At 39.1% G+C, this 13170-nt stretch overlaps 1 protein-coding gene across 2 annotated transcripts; it reads left to right on the top strand.

Annotated features, from left to right (window-relative positions):
• The first annotated feature begins 412 nt into the window (after positions 1-412).
• trarg1a (trafficking regulator of GLUT4 (SLC2A4) 1a) lies at positions 413-13170 on the top strand. 2 transcript variants are annotated; one of them, XM_026193462.2, is made up of 3 exons: positions 439-1452; positions 12321-12447; positions 13065-13170. In XM_026193462.2, the coding sequence occupies exons 1-3, from the start codon at positions 1048-1050 to the stop codon at positions 13073-13075; spliced, it is 543 nt and encodes a 180-aa protein (XP_026049247.1). In that variant the 5' UTR covers positions 439-1047; the 3' UTR covers positions 13076-13170. The 2 variants fall into 2 exon arrangements, with proteins under 2 accessions (XP_080144640.1, XP_026049247.1); XM_080288514.1 differs by lacking the exons at positions 12321-12447; positions 13065-13170 and adding an exon at positions 2071-2498 and having other exon boundaries at positions 413-1452.

Below are 13170 nucleotides of genomic sequence, written 5' to 3'. Positions count from 1 at the left end.
AGTTCAGGCTGTGTTGAAGGATGAAGGTGATCATGCCAAATATTGACTTTCATTTTCATTAGGTTGTGTAAACTATATTTTTTCCTTATCTACTGTTCTTTCATTTATGTTTTCAGGTTTCAGTAAATTGCTGCACCTGTTTTCTATTTTTCCACAGATACGTGGGCTAATGAAAGTCTTAGGGGTGGCTCAAGACTTTTGCACAGTACTGTGTGTGCAAAAAAACAAAAGACAAAAAAAGGGGTTTTTTGTCTGTTACTGACGTAGTAAAATAAATAAATAACCTACATGATGCCAGTACAACCAGTTAGGATGAACTCATTTATTTTCCCTTACTGGCTTTTTGTTGAGAACGCTCGAGTTTTATTTTGTGCATCGTCGCCGGAAGTGCCCTGTTTAAATGCGTTAACATGACACTGGTCCCAAGTAGAGTGCAGTGGCTGTGTTCCTGGAGACAGAGGAGGAGAAAGTGTCCGATTTTGGGGGGGTCTGCTTCGAAAATCACGTCTGACTTTGATCTTTCTTTTTTATGAAAGGAGAAGGAAACCCTTGAAGCTACTTCTGCAAGAACAAACAGACACAGGCTCAAGTGGTGGGACTGGATCTAGATCTGCATGGGTGACAGAAGCTCCTCTCACTGATCTGGATGTGTCAAAGAGGAGGGACGGTTTGTGCTGTGAGCTCCTTTTGAAATGACTCAAGTGTCGGGTGTGAACACAAGACAAGTGATCGAAGGAGGAAAATGATGTTTACAGGAGTCAGGCTGCTTTCATCTGATTTTATTCGTTGCTTTTAGGAAGTTTTTCCATCAAATCTCTCCGCCTTTCAGATAATCTAATTTGAAGCCGTCCACCGCACCTCGGCGTGTCAGCTTCTTCGTTATCAAAGTTGATCTCAGCTTTAGAGATTTGTTGTAAAAACGAAAATTTGACTAGTCAAAGTGCCGTCATTCACTGTTTTGTAATCAATCTTAAGACATTTTTAACAGATATTTATTTTCACAAATTTATAAATATATAAATATATCTTTCTAACTGAGAGGTGAACATGGCGATCAACACGGATGCCAACTTCCAGAGATCCAGTTTGGGTGAGGGCGGAGGAGGCGCTCCGCCGCCAGACTTCCAGGAAACTGAGAAACTACTTGCAGTGACCACTGAGCCTGGAGGGAACCAGATGAACATGTCCACCTCCTTCACGGTCAACGTGGGCAGCGACAAGGGTCTGGAAGCCGAGGAGAACGGCCACAGCGTCTCCGTGAGATCGGGCTCCACCGGGCAGCTGGCCGCCTCCGCCCCTCTCTCCCCTTCCAAGGCGAGTCTGAGCCGCTCCTCCACCGGCAACGCAGTCCAGGAGACCCCGAAGCCCCGGGATTACCTCATCCTGGTCATCATCTCCTGCATTTGCCCCGTTTGGCCCATCAGCATCGTGGCACTGGTGTACTCCATCATGGTGAGCATCTTGTTGCCTCGTCAAAAGTGTTAAAACCCCTAAATATGTTATTGCTGAGTAAATTAAGATCTTGGAACAAAAGAGGACTGGGCTCTTGAGATTCCATCACTGCTTCTTGCAGTTAAGGCTCACTTTATATTTGAGAATGCCCTTTACCTTTACAGCCTTTTGATATATGAAGGAAGCTTTTTTTTTTAAAGTATGGCTATTATCCCTAACTAAGAACCACATTTGCGTTTGGGTGAATGGTCATATTAATTTTAGACAGAAAGACCATTTAGCAGAGCTTGGATGACAATTTAAAAGAGTTTCTGACACTTTTACACTTAAAGGTTTTAAATTTTTGAATATATATATAAATAACAGAAGTGCAAATGTATGTGAAAAACTGACTTATACACACAGAACACTCAGTGCCTCATTATCTTTCACTATTGCTGAGGCTTTAAATGATCTCACGCTGGCTGCTTCCACTCAGCTGCCAGATGGTCTGCTTCAGAGGAGCTGATACTTGATGTATCCCTTCACAGGAAATTTAAGGGTGCAGCTAAGACACTAAAGCTACTTCAGTCAGATATGGCATTACAGAATTGTAAATAAAATGTTGTGTTTTTGCAGATAGACCTTTGTATGGGCTGCATTCCAAAACGCAGCACATGTAACTGATCTGTGATGCTGAGGATGCACTTTCCTGCTGTCTCCCTCTGCAGTGAGGTCTGGAGCGAAGATGGTGGAGCTGTTGTTTGAGGCTCTGCTTTTTAGTATTGTTTTTTTACACAATACTATGCCTATATCTCTCAAAGATACATCAGTACCAGTGTGTGCTGCACATATGAGCTTATAAAAGTGCATAATGCATAATGCAAAGAAAGATGCTTGTGTTTATTTAAAAATGGCATCATTCACATAATTTGTCTGGCAATCAGCAGGAAGTCCAGTGTTTACACACATTTCAAAAAGCTTGGTATATTTAAATCACGTATGTAAATTTGCCTCCATGTGATATACACACACAACTTTTGAAATAAAGTAATTCATAAACAGAACATAGTGTGAAGGTCAAAAATTTTATGTATGTATATATTCTTCTCTACCAATATGTTGAAACTGTATCAAATTCCTGCCTAAATTACCACAGCTATATTTACTATATTTTTACTCTTTTCCACATTTACAATAAAACATCTAAAATAAGAAAAAAGGCTTGTAAACTACAAATCGTATGTATATAGGCTCTTCAAGCTCTGTAACAGCCACAATAGAGCTTAGCAAAGTGTGTTGTTAGCCATAATATCTAATGTGTTCTGCACTGTAAGTGTAGAGAAAGGCAAACTGCTGTTCTTGAGCAGTACAGACACAAACAGCCTATGACGGACCTTTGCAGTAAGTATCTGGAACCATTCTAGCAGAACTCTTTTAGCGCCATCAGTCATAACTTCCCTGTGTCACGATTTTAACTCCTGGTGGCTGACGGCTCCTTAGTTTCAAGCCATTTGTGTTTTTCAGCGCACTTTACTTCTGACACTGTCCAGTAGCCAATTCTCAGATCTACAGAGAAACAAAGCAGAGGAAATGCAGTAAGCCATTAGTTCTGTAATATCACTCTTGCGGGGACTACACACCAAGGGGAATATCAGACGGTATCCACAAGACAGCCTGTACTTCCCTGAGCCATCATCACGAACCCACTGACATTCACAAGTCGGTTGCTGGCTAATGGCATTGAGAGAGAGAGAGAGAGAGAGAGAGAGAGAGAGAGTGTGAGTGAGTGAGTGAGTGTGTGTGTGTGTGTGTGTGTGTGTGTGTGTGTGTGTGTGTGTGTGTGTGTGTGTGTGTGTGTGTGTGTGAGAGAGAGAGAGAGAGAAAGTGTGGCAGAGGGAGGTTTTCACAGAGGGCAGAAGAGAGAAAAGCGAAGGAGGAAGAAACTGGAGCTGGCCACTAACTCAATAGAAGGCGAGAGAAGTCAATTTAGTTTCTCTGCAGAGGGCAGATTGCAGCAGTTAGCCAGCTCAGTAGCAGCGATCAACATCCTCTCTCTTTCCTGGGGGGTAAGGAAAGGGGATATGGGCCTCCCAAAGAAGATCAAAACATCATTCGCTACAAGGGCAGATGGGCATGAGAGAGACAGCAAATAGCCATAAAGTAGTTCCTATCACTTGATTAGAAGAAGCTGAATCAGATAGCACAGTCAGATAAGTGCGAGTGAGTCAGAACAGGAAAAACAGAGGTGTACAACGCTCACTTGTGAGCAGATGAATCAAAAGTAATGTGGTTGATACCACACGATACAGCTTTGGAGTACCAGATTAGTGCTAAGTGCCAGTATTCGCTACTCATCATCCACTGTGAAATGGATATTGCTGGAAAGTCAGATAAAAAAAAAGAGCAACTTTTAAAATGGTATCAATGGGGAGGTGTCAGAGGAAGCTGAACAGACTTTAGAAATTCATTCACAGAAAGACAGAAAGATCAAAAAAGACCATCTTAAGGGGTAGCCTGATATGAAATGCCACAGTTGGTGGTCACTTGCATTATTGATGAGCCTTTAGCTTCCAGTGATCTGGATTCAGACTTCATTTCATGCCAAGAGGGTTTGTGCTTAACAGTCGTGCTATTATGTAACATTAACTGTGCTGTGTGCTGTGTATTCAATTAAAACCTGATGTAAACCATATAGCTTTTGTTTTATAAGTATAGTACGCAATCAACATTTGTAGCTAAGCAATGGCTCAAAAATGGCTGTGTAATGTGATCAGAGTGATAAGCAGCAGTATCTGTGGCACTGTCCCGTAGCTCTAAGTGGCATTTAAGCCTGTTTCAGCTCATTGCTTTAGTTCTTCAGAAATACAGCTGTTTTTAGCAGCAGATTCAAGCAACAAAGCTTTGACAAATCCACAGTATTCCAGCCTGTTCGACACAAAACTGAGCTGCAACAGACCCAAATATTTACCCCAGGAATCTTTCAAACCTCAAACAGGGCTGGAAAGAAACGCAAATATAGGAGTGGATACAAATATATCCAGGTGTTTTGTTTTTAGATCACACACCTGTCTCCAGCTCCAGCTTTAAATACAATCAAAACTCGTGTAATTGTCTGTGTCTAACTGTAAATGCAGACTTCAGTAGATTCTGCTATTATGCAAAACATAAACTATATCACAGAATTTAAGAAAATACACATTTTTGTGTATGTAGACAGTGCAAACATTAAGTAAGATGTATATCCATCTTTTAATCGCTTAAACAGGTAAAAGTATCCATCTGTGTTGGTCCCATTTACCCTTGTAAAAGCGTCAGCATCTTTCCACACTGTAGATGGTGCATTGCTAACAGCAGGAACAGTTACATCCATCATCATCTCCCACTACTTTCAGCAGTAGGAGCACATAAAAGCCAACTTCCAGCTGGCTGCCGCCAAAGATCTCTGACAGATGCTTGGTGGGAAGGACTTGCGGCTGGCAAACGTTGAAGATACGCAGTCAATTATGGTTACTGGAGAGGTTGGGGTAATAGGTTTTTACAGTGCGCACTAGCCTATCCCAGTAATGGGAATGCCCAAACTGCAGGAGCATTACTGCATGTGCTGCAGATTTGCCTGTAAAATATGGTCTCACAATGCTGCACTGGCGGGATGGCTTTGTTTGTGTGTGTATGTGTGTGTGTGTGTGTAGGTAAATGAGATCTTATTAGCAGTCAAGTGCTGCAGTCACCATCAGAGAGCATTTAACACTGTTCTTACCCAATGTGAGCTCATCAGAGTGTTACAGAGAAAAAAGAAAAGCCGTGTGCTACAACTCATTTATCATTTTAAATCAATGAATGCTACAATGTGATCATCCACTGAATAATACAACTGAATGCATAGAAAGTCATGTTTTGAGTACAAGTATAGTACAGAGCACTTACCAGCATAAGGGCCACTAGCTATATGAGTGGCTTATTTGATAATATAGGAGCTTTTAAAATCTTCAAATCCCACTACTCGATGATTTAATATTAAAAATGAATGCATCTTCACTTGTTTTAATTATAATATTGGGACATTTTATTTACAATATTGTACAGAAATCTTGAGCCACCCCTCTTTTCTTTCTATTTTGCCTCCAAAGAACAAGACTTTCTCGTATGATAGTTCTCCAGCCTTCCAGAAGGTCCAGAAGTTTCTTTAGCTGTTTTTCCATTCATTTTCATTCCAGTGCTTCTACCTCACTATATTGAGAGGAATGTTTTTGTTAGGCCACTTAACACTGACCTATGACTCATTCAAACATAAAAAGACATGATAAGTTAGGGGATGAATCAGTGTTGTCTCTACGCAAAGAACTGTATCTTCAGGCACTTTGTTACTAGCAGCCTGCGACAACACACATAAATTGTATTTTGAAGTGGAGAACAAAAGAATAAGAATCTTCAGAAGATAAAGTTATCTGAATGCCATGTCCTTAATAGGGGAAAAGATCCAGCCTGACAGGACCTGAGAGATGCATCTGGCCCTCCAGTTGATCTGAAGGCCCAGATGTTCACTGAAGACTCACGAGATGGTCTCAGTGGAAGGGACTGTCTTCTTCTGGCAAGAAGGCATTGTTGATGAAGGGATACTGGGACAAAGGGCTGAGGTATGCCAAATTGTACAAAAACTGTACTGAAAAATCAGTGGCAACAGTGGAGTGGAGTGGTGAATCCAAATGTGAAATCAGGATGTGCAGAAGAGGTCAGGAGAGAGATACGACAGTGAGTGTCTACAGCCATCTGTAAAACATGGTGGAGGTTCTGTCATGGTTTGGAGCTGCCTATCAGCCAGTGGTGTTGGAAATCTTGACAAAATTGATTACATTTATTTTTATTTATATAAATGACAACAACTGTTGCCTCAAGGTGCTTAATTGATACAATTGTAAACACAGAGAAGTGCCATCAGATGTTAATACCTAATGCAATACCATCTGCAAATCATCTGATTGGTGATAGCTTCAATTTTCAGCATGACAATGGTCGCAAACACTTCCAGTGCAGTAAAATCATACCTGGATAGAAAAACACACATTGGAACTCTATCAGTCATGGACTAACCTTCCCCTAGAGTCCCAACTGCAACACTACTGAAGCAGTGTGGGATCATCTCGACAGACAATGGAATAAAAGGCAGCCAACACCCAAATATTTTCAATGGACCTTCATATTGTCCTTATATATCGTATTTGCATGTGAGCTTACAAATGTTTCAGTAAAACCTATTCTTCATTTTATTAGCAAAATCTGGACAAATGCAACAGAAATCGCTTCAGCACATTAATTTGTGATTAACTACCTGCAAAAAAAAAAGTTGTAATAATGGCATTTGCACCAGCTTAAGCTGTGCATTCCAATTGCTAAGTAACAGATGCTAAACTTACTTTTCATTGTGTGATTTGCATCACATTAGATAATGACAGCGGTGTAACTAGACAACTCTTTGCTTTAGAAATCTCACCTGTGGTGAAAGCGTTTCTTAGTGTTTGCCCTTTTTTAGTACAAATAGCCCATTTCTGTTTTGTTTTTGTAGTTGAATTGTATATCGATAAACTGTGTTTGGTTTAACAAACAGAATGCTAATAATAGCATACATTATCCCGATGATAGTGCACTGTGCTATGAACTAAACGATGAAACCTGACTCTGAGTTATTTAAATATGCCTGGCAGTGGTTCACTTATAAATGATCTGCCAATGGATAAAGGTTTATACTATGATGGTCTAGTCTTTAAAAGCATTAGCACTCTGTTAGTTTGTTTGAATTCACAAGCAAATATATAAACACAAGTAAAATCGTATGTAACCATCAGCTACAATGCATTTTATAGCTAGAATAGGTATTGTGCCATCATAGCTCTGGAAGGTTTGATCATTTGGTCGCATGGGTGGTTTGAAATTTTAATGGGCATTTTCTGTAAAAAGTCTAAAAGCCTTGCTAGCCACTTCCGAGAGACTGCGATGTTCTTTATCCCTCACCGGACCAATGTGATTTAACTTAACATACCAAAACAAAAAACCCTGCAAAAGCCTCGTACAAATTCATTTGGGGATTATAATCTAAAAGTTTTGAAAGACATAATGTATAAACCTGGAAAACGACAGATTTGCTCATAGAAGAAAACATCCTCTCACTGTACACTTCTGCGTTCCACCATGGCTGCTGTTGGTTCTCCATTATTAATGGCAAGTGAGAAAAGAAGCACTTACTGACTTACTACCACCCACACTTGTCTGCTGAACATTTGAACACATTAGAGAGAACGAGTGTGCGTGTGTGTGTGTACAAAGGTAGCACAATGAACACTACAATTAGGGTAGAATTTCCCATTCTGAAAACAAATATGACCCGTAGTCGTGCTGTGAATCAATACAGGCGTGATTCAGTGAAGCAAAGGGTGCCTCCCTTTCACTACACACAGATATTCACAAACACAAATGAAAACCTCTCGCAGGTCTCAAAGGTAACATCCAACAAGACTAGGTCCAAATGAGAGTGCTGACATTGCCTTCCTTTGTTTCTTTTTACTTTCTTATTATCATTATGCAAGTAAAATATCATCTTTTTAAATCACCTCCATTCTCCATTGATGGTTTCTCTCCAAGCTGGCCAAATAGGCTGTGTTTTCTGAAAGGGACTTCCATTGATTTAAGGTGCTGATGCTGCTTTTCTCTATGAGAAAAGATCAATACAGGCTCCAGCGGGACTTTGCACCATAGCTTCACATTGCAGTCCTCAGAGCAAGAAGATGGAGTGTGTCCCTGTGAAAGAGTGAGTGAGTGAGAGTTAAAAAAAAAAAAAAAAAGTAATGTTTTTGTTTTACTGTCATGAGCCTGGATTGTGGGATGAGACATTGCATGTAGTAGATATTTAGATTTGATCAAATTTAAATAAATCCTAGAAATAATCGTCCAGTTAAATAGTTTTTGTGATTACGTTTCTTACCATGCAGGATATAGGAGTACATTATATTAGGTGACTGTTTTAAAGCAATTGCATTATATTGAAATATCTTTGTTTTAATTGCGATGCAGCATCTGTCAAAAGTTGAGTTTGAGCCTTTTAGAATTAAAAATTGGGAGGTGTTTGTGAAGCTGCGATAAACTGTGTGAGCAAATCAGTCAGTAATTTAACCCCATAACAGACTAGTGTATTATATTTGATACATACAGTTTTTGAGACTTCAACATTTCAGTGTGATTTTTTTTTTCCCTAAAAAATACAAATATATTGGATAATACACTTTTAAGAAGTAATTCTTTGCCAGGTGTAGCTATCATATTTGCTAAACTTTGTTTTTTGCAAATTATTGCAAATTTCATCTTTTTATAAATGTCAGGAGATTTAATAAATTCTCCATTTATTGGCAATTATTTAACGGTTCAAGTTTGAAGGGGTAAGAAGAATATTTGTCAATGTAAAATTCTGACAAATGTACATTTTTCATCACATGGTCCCAAGGTCCTCCCTTAAAAGCAGACGTGAGCTTTTCTCAGAAAGATCTCAAAAAACTACCATCAGTGCATTTCATCTTTGCATCTACAACTAAGAAAAACATAATTTTCATAATTACCAGAGCTGTTAACTTAGAGCAGCTGTTTTGGCCTAATAAATTTGTTAAGCGCTGTGTATTTAATTTATTTCTCCTTTTTTTCCTGCATCTTTAATAATCCAAAACATTCATATTTCACCCATGCCTAGTACCACTTCCTCATCTTCTTAATATTGAGTTCATTATGCACTGGGCAGCTGAAATCCTTTATCATGCAAGAATGTGAAGACATTCTGCTTTGAAAGTATATCATGAGCTCGGTTGTTGTTATTATTTCCCAAACATCAGGCATTATTAAAAGAAGAGATGAATGCCATATTTAAAAGTAGTTTTCCACTCTATCCTAAGGTTGCACTGTCCCAAACCCACGTGTACTAGTGCACAGTAGTATCTTACTACCAGACAGCCTGGAGGCAGAGCATCTCACGGGAGTGAGACGATGGAGTAACAAGTTAGTAATCAGGGGAACTACTCTGTAATTCAATCTGAATTTGAGGCAGTTCCCACCTAACCCCCAACAATCTATTTCTTCAGTATTCAGTGACTGAATGAAGCAAGAAAACAGAGACACCATAGCATGATTTCAAACTAAATTGTGAGGGTAATGTGAAATTAAGAATAGTGGATTACTTCCTGAAATTCTCTTATGAAGCATGAAGTTCTCAATCGCTGCTAAACTCAGGTGTAGGCAGGTTTCATTGCTGCAGTCACACATGGACTGAGTCATGATCCTTCTTCTACCTGCAAATCACCTCTTACTTTTAATTCTGATGAAAATGCTTTTAATTTCAGTCAGTGTTAATTATATTTGTTTTATTAACACTTTCATACACACAATGCCGTTTATATTTAAAGCATTTGAACTTTCATATGTAAAATGGGGAAAAATCTTTTGAGGAATACGATAGTGTAGTTAAACTGTCAAACTGATGAATTTCTTTGTTTTGTTTTTTAACTTTTCATATTTTTATATCTGTAACTCCAACCTGTGTAGAGCTTATATGTATTTTAGTCTTAGGACAGTAGGGCAGCACTTTCTTTCTTCTAATACCAGATAAGTTTTGGTGAGAGTTCCAATTTCTGTTTTATCACCTCTGCTTTGAAAAGACTCATCCTGGACACCTGCTGAAGTATTTAAACGCCATCTCCATTCAGGTTGATCAGGTTGTTTAGTTGCTCTAGTACTCAAGTGAAACTTGTTAAGTTATAGAGCAAATACTTGGAGTGATATATGTAAACTATAGGCAAAACACACACATGATGAAATTTTGTTTTATGACTAAATAAATGAAAAACAGCAACATAAGATTTTTTTATCTGATGTGTGCATGTACATGCTGCAATACCGTGAAGAGCAGTGTTCCTTTGTGTGGATTCCCTTTCACAAAATAAAAACATACACTGTTAAAAAACCCTGCCAATCCAATGAAAAGCCTGAGACATCAGTAACGGGAGATTTGATCTTTGGGGTGACTCACATAAAAGCAATGCAGAAGGCTGAGAATTCCCATCCATCACACCTTTCACACATACGCATGAATCACTCTGTCTCCGTATCTGCAGTGTACAAGCAAAGCAATATACGTTCAGCATTAAAATGATATACAACCCCTTCATACTGCTGCACTCACCGATTCCATCCAATTGGCTCTGCAAGTCACATTCTTCCATCAGTCCCAATCTGCCGGCATGAGATTTGCCCGTTTACAGTTGAAATAAATTACTCTCTGCATTTCACAAGTCAACATTACTGTGCTGCATGTTTATCAATTTCTTTTTAAAATAAGTATTGATTAACTATATGATAAATATTTTAAAGTGTAACTCTTGAAGAGCTGCTTCAGTATTTTCCTCCGGCCAGGAACTTCATCATTTGTCCAGTAAAGCCACGATCCCTTCTCTGCACATGTCAAAACCATCACAGCTTTGCCTCTAACATTGTTTCCAAAGCACTGTGAGATGTCACTCTGACATAATCATTTCTAACCCTGTCCATCATGGTCTCTTTGTCAGTGCCACAGCAGGTCTCACTACCATCTTGTAAACTTTCCCTTTGACTTTGATACTCTTTACATTTTCATCTTTCCACCTGCCACTCTCTCATTCACACACACGTATTCTGTTTGCTACTACTGACTTTCATTCCTTTTCTCTCCAGAGCATACCTCCACCTGTCCAGGCTCCACAGAGTCCACAGAGACCCCTGCCTGCTTTCCTTTGGCTTTGCCACCTCTCTTTTTTATATTATTAGCCTCCAGTACTCTGTGCACTTCATTCATCTTCCTGACTATCCCACTGTTTCTTCACTAACCTTTGAGTGTTTTCTTGCACTTCCTCTTTCCACCACCAAGTCTCTTTGTCCTGTGTCGTCTGCCCAGAAGATACCCCAAACACCAGTAACTTTTCCCCACCACCCAGAGCTTGTCTCAACTCACTTCTACTTGTTCTTGGTGTTCAAAGTCATTCTACAGACTACCATCTGATGCTGCCTAACTACATTGTCCCCATGAAAACTTTTGAGGGTTAGACTTTTCAAAGAGCCACAGGTTAGAGTGTGAATAATTATTGGTACACCTCAGCGCTTCAGTGTATATGCCGAAAGAAAAACCAGCTCTGGAGAACATACGGGTGTTTTATGTTTTCAGTGTAAAATATGTACTAATCTGGACATTTTTCAAGAACTTTTCACATTTGTTTCACCCATAAATGGGAAAAGCATTGCACTTTAGTACATAAGCTCAGTGAGCAATGGTTTATATGTATCTTGAATTTCACACCTTACACTCAATGTGTGTGAAGACTTGTGTATGTTCGTGAGTTAATAAAGGTTTTTTTAATCACCTATTTCTTTTTTTAAATGTTAAATCACATTACACCAGATCAGCAAAATCCATCGATGAGCCTGACTGATCCAGGATGATTAGTTCAGTAGTTTCAGGGTGTTCAAAATTGATAATAATCAAACAATTTGGAGTTCTTCAGGTGCAGGTGCAATAACTCAGGTTTTGGGGCAGTCACAAAGTCTTAGTGCTGCTTGGTCTTATTAGTTTTTCCTACACAAACTGGAAAAATAAAGAAATTAGAGGAAGAACTGGATTAATTACAAATAATACTTTATAGGGTTCCTGCTACATCACTGTTTGCATCTCTAGCTTTATCTAAGAACTCATAAATATGTAGATGAAAATCTCCACCCTAAGTGTATCCTTGGTTTGGCTGGTTCGACAGATCTTCCTAAAAATGTTTGGTCTACTACCTAATATATTAAATTTGTTTAATAGTCTTGCTGCTTTTGTGTGTCCTCAGTCCAGAAACAGTCTCCAGGCGGGGGACATAGACGGGGCCAAGAGGCTGGGTAAACTGGCTCGTCTGCTCAGTATCGTCTCCATTGTCTTGGGCGTGGTCATGATCACAGTCTACGTCTCAGTTTCAGGTACATTCATTGAATCAAGCAGGACAAATTTTTGAGGACAGTGATGTTATCATGATGGTGTCCAGTGTGCTGCACCGAGATTTAGATTGAGGTTTAAAGTGTAGCTGTAGGAGGAACTATCTACTCAGAAGGGTAGTCCAAGAAACATCTGCCAAGGCAGCTCACTCTCTCGGCAGAATGTTCCTGGTAACTCATTTTGTTTACTTTCTTCTTTTTAAACATACGTTAAGAAGTTTGTAGTGCAGTAAAAATGAGATAAGAGTAGCATGACAGATGTTTACATTGATTACATTATTGTCATTTTGACTTTTATATCAATCTTGAAGGAGAGGTCAGAGGTCAAACGCTAAAACTTTTAAATTCTTATAAGGCTTTTTGTCAATTTTCAACCAATAAATCATTAAGTTGACCTTGAAGATAAGGCCCCTCTACACTCAAAGTTTTATCGAAATCAGAATCCAAAATTTTTCAAGCGATCTTGTTTACAGACAGAAAGAATGACATGCTTCAGATGTGTTTCCTGTTTTCAACTTTGCCAACATCTGTGTGTGTGTTACATTTACTTTTGCTGCAATCATAAGTGTGTAACATACTTCTTCTCTTTCCCTTTATTACAGTTTCCAAATGAACTCGCGAGAGATGATCTTTCAGCAAGTAAACAAATGAAAAACACCATTCAGAGATGCATGTATTAGAATCTGGTTAGCATTTGCTTGACAAAAA

The sequence above is a fragment of the Astatotilapia calliptera genome, chromosome 14 (genome assembly GCF_964374335.1).
Source record: "Astatotilapia calliptera chromosome 14, fAstCal68.1, whole genome shotgun sequence".
Taxonomy (NCBI): domain Eukaryota; kingdom Metazoa; phylum Chordata; class Actinopteri; order Cichliformes; family Cichlidae; genus Astatotilapia; species Astatotilapia calliptera.
The sequence above is the reverse complement of the archived record's forward strand: the minus strand, read 5'-3'. Positions and strand labels throughout refer to the sequence as shown.

Bases quoted from the DNA above. Each gene is read 5' to 3' on its own strand.
- trarg1a (XM_026193462.2), top strand. From the start codon at position 1,048: ATGGCGATCAACACGGATGCCAACTTCCAGAGATCCAGTTTGGGTGAG. The intron at 1,453-12,320 runs GTGAGCATCTTG...GTGTGTCCTCAG, and splicing joins CACTGGTGTACTCCATCATG to TCCAGAAACAGTCTCCAGGC.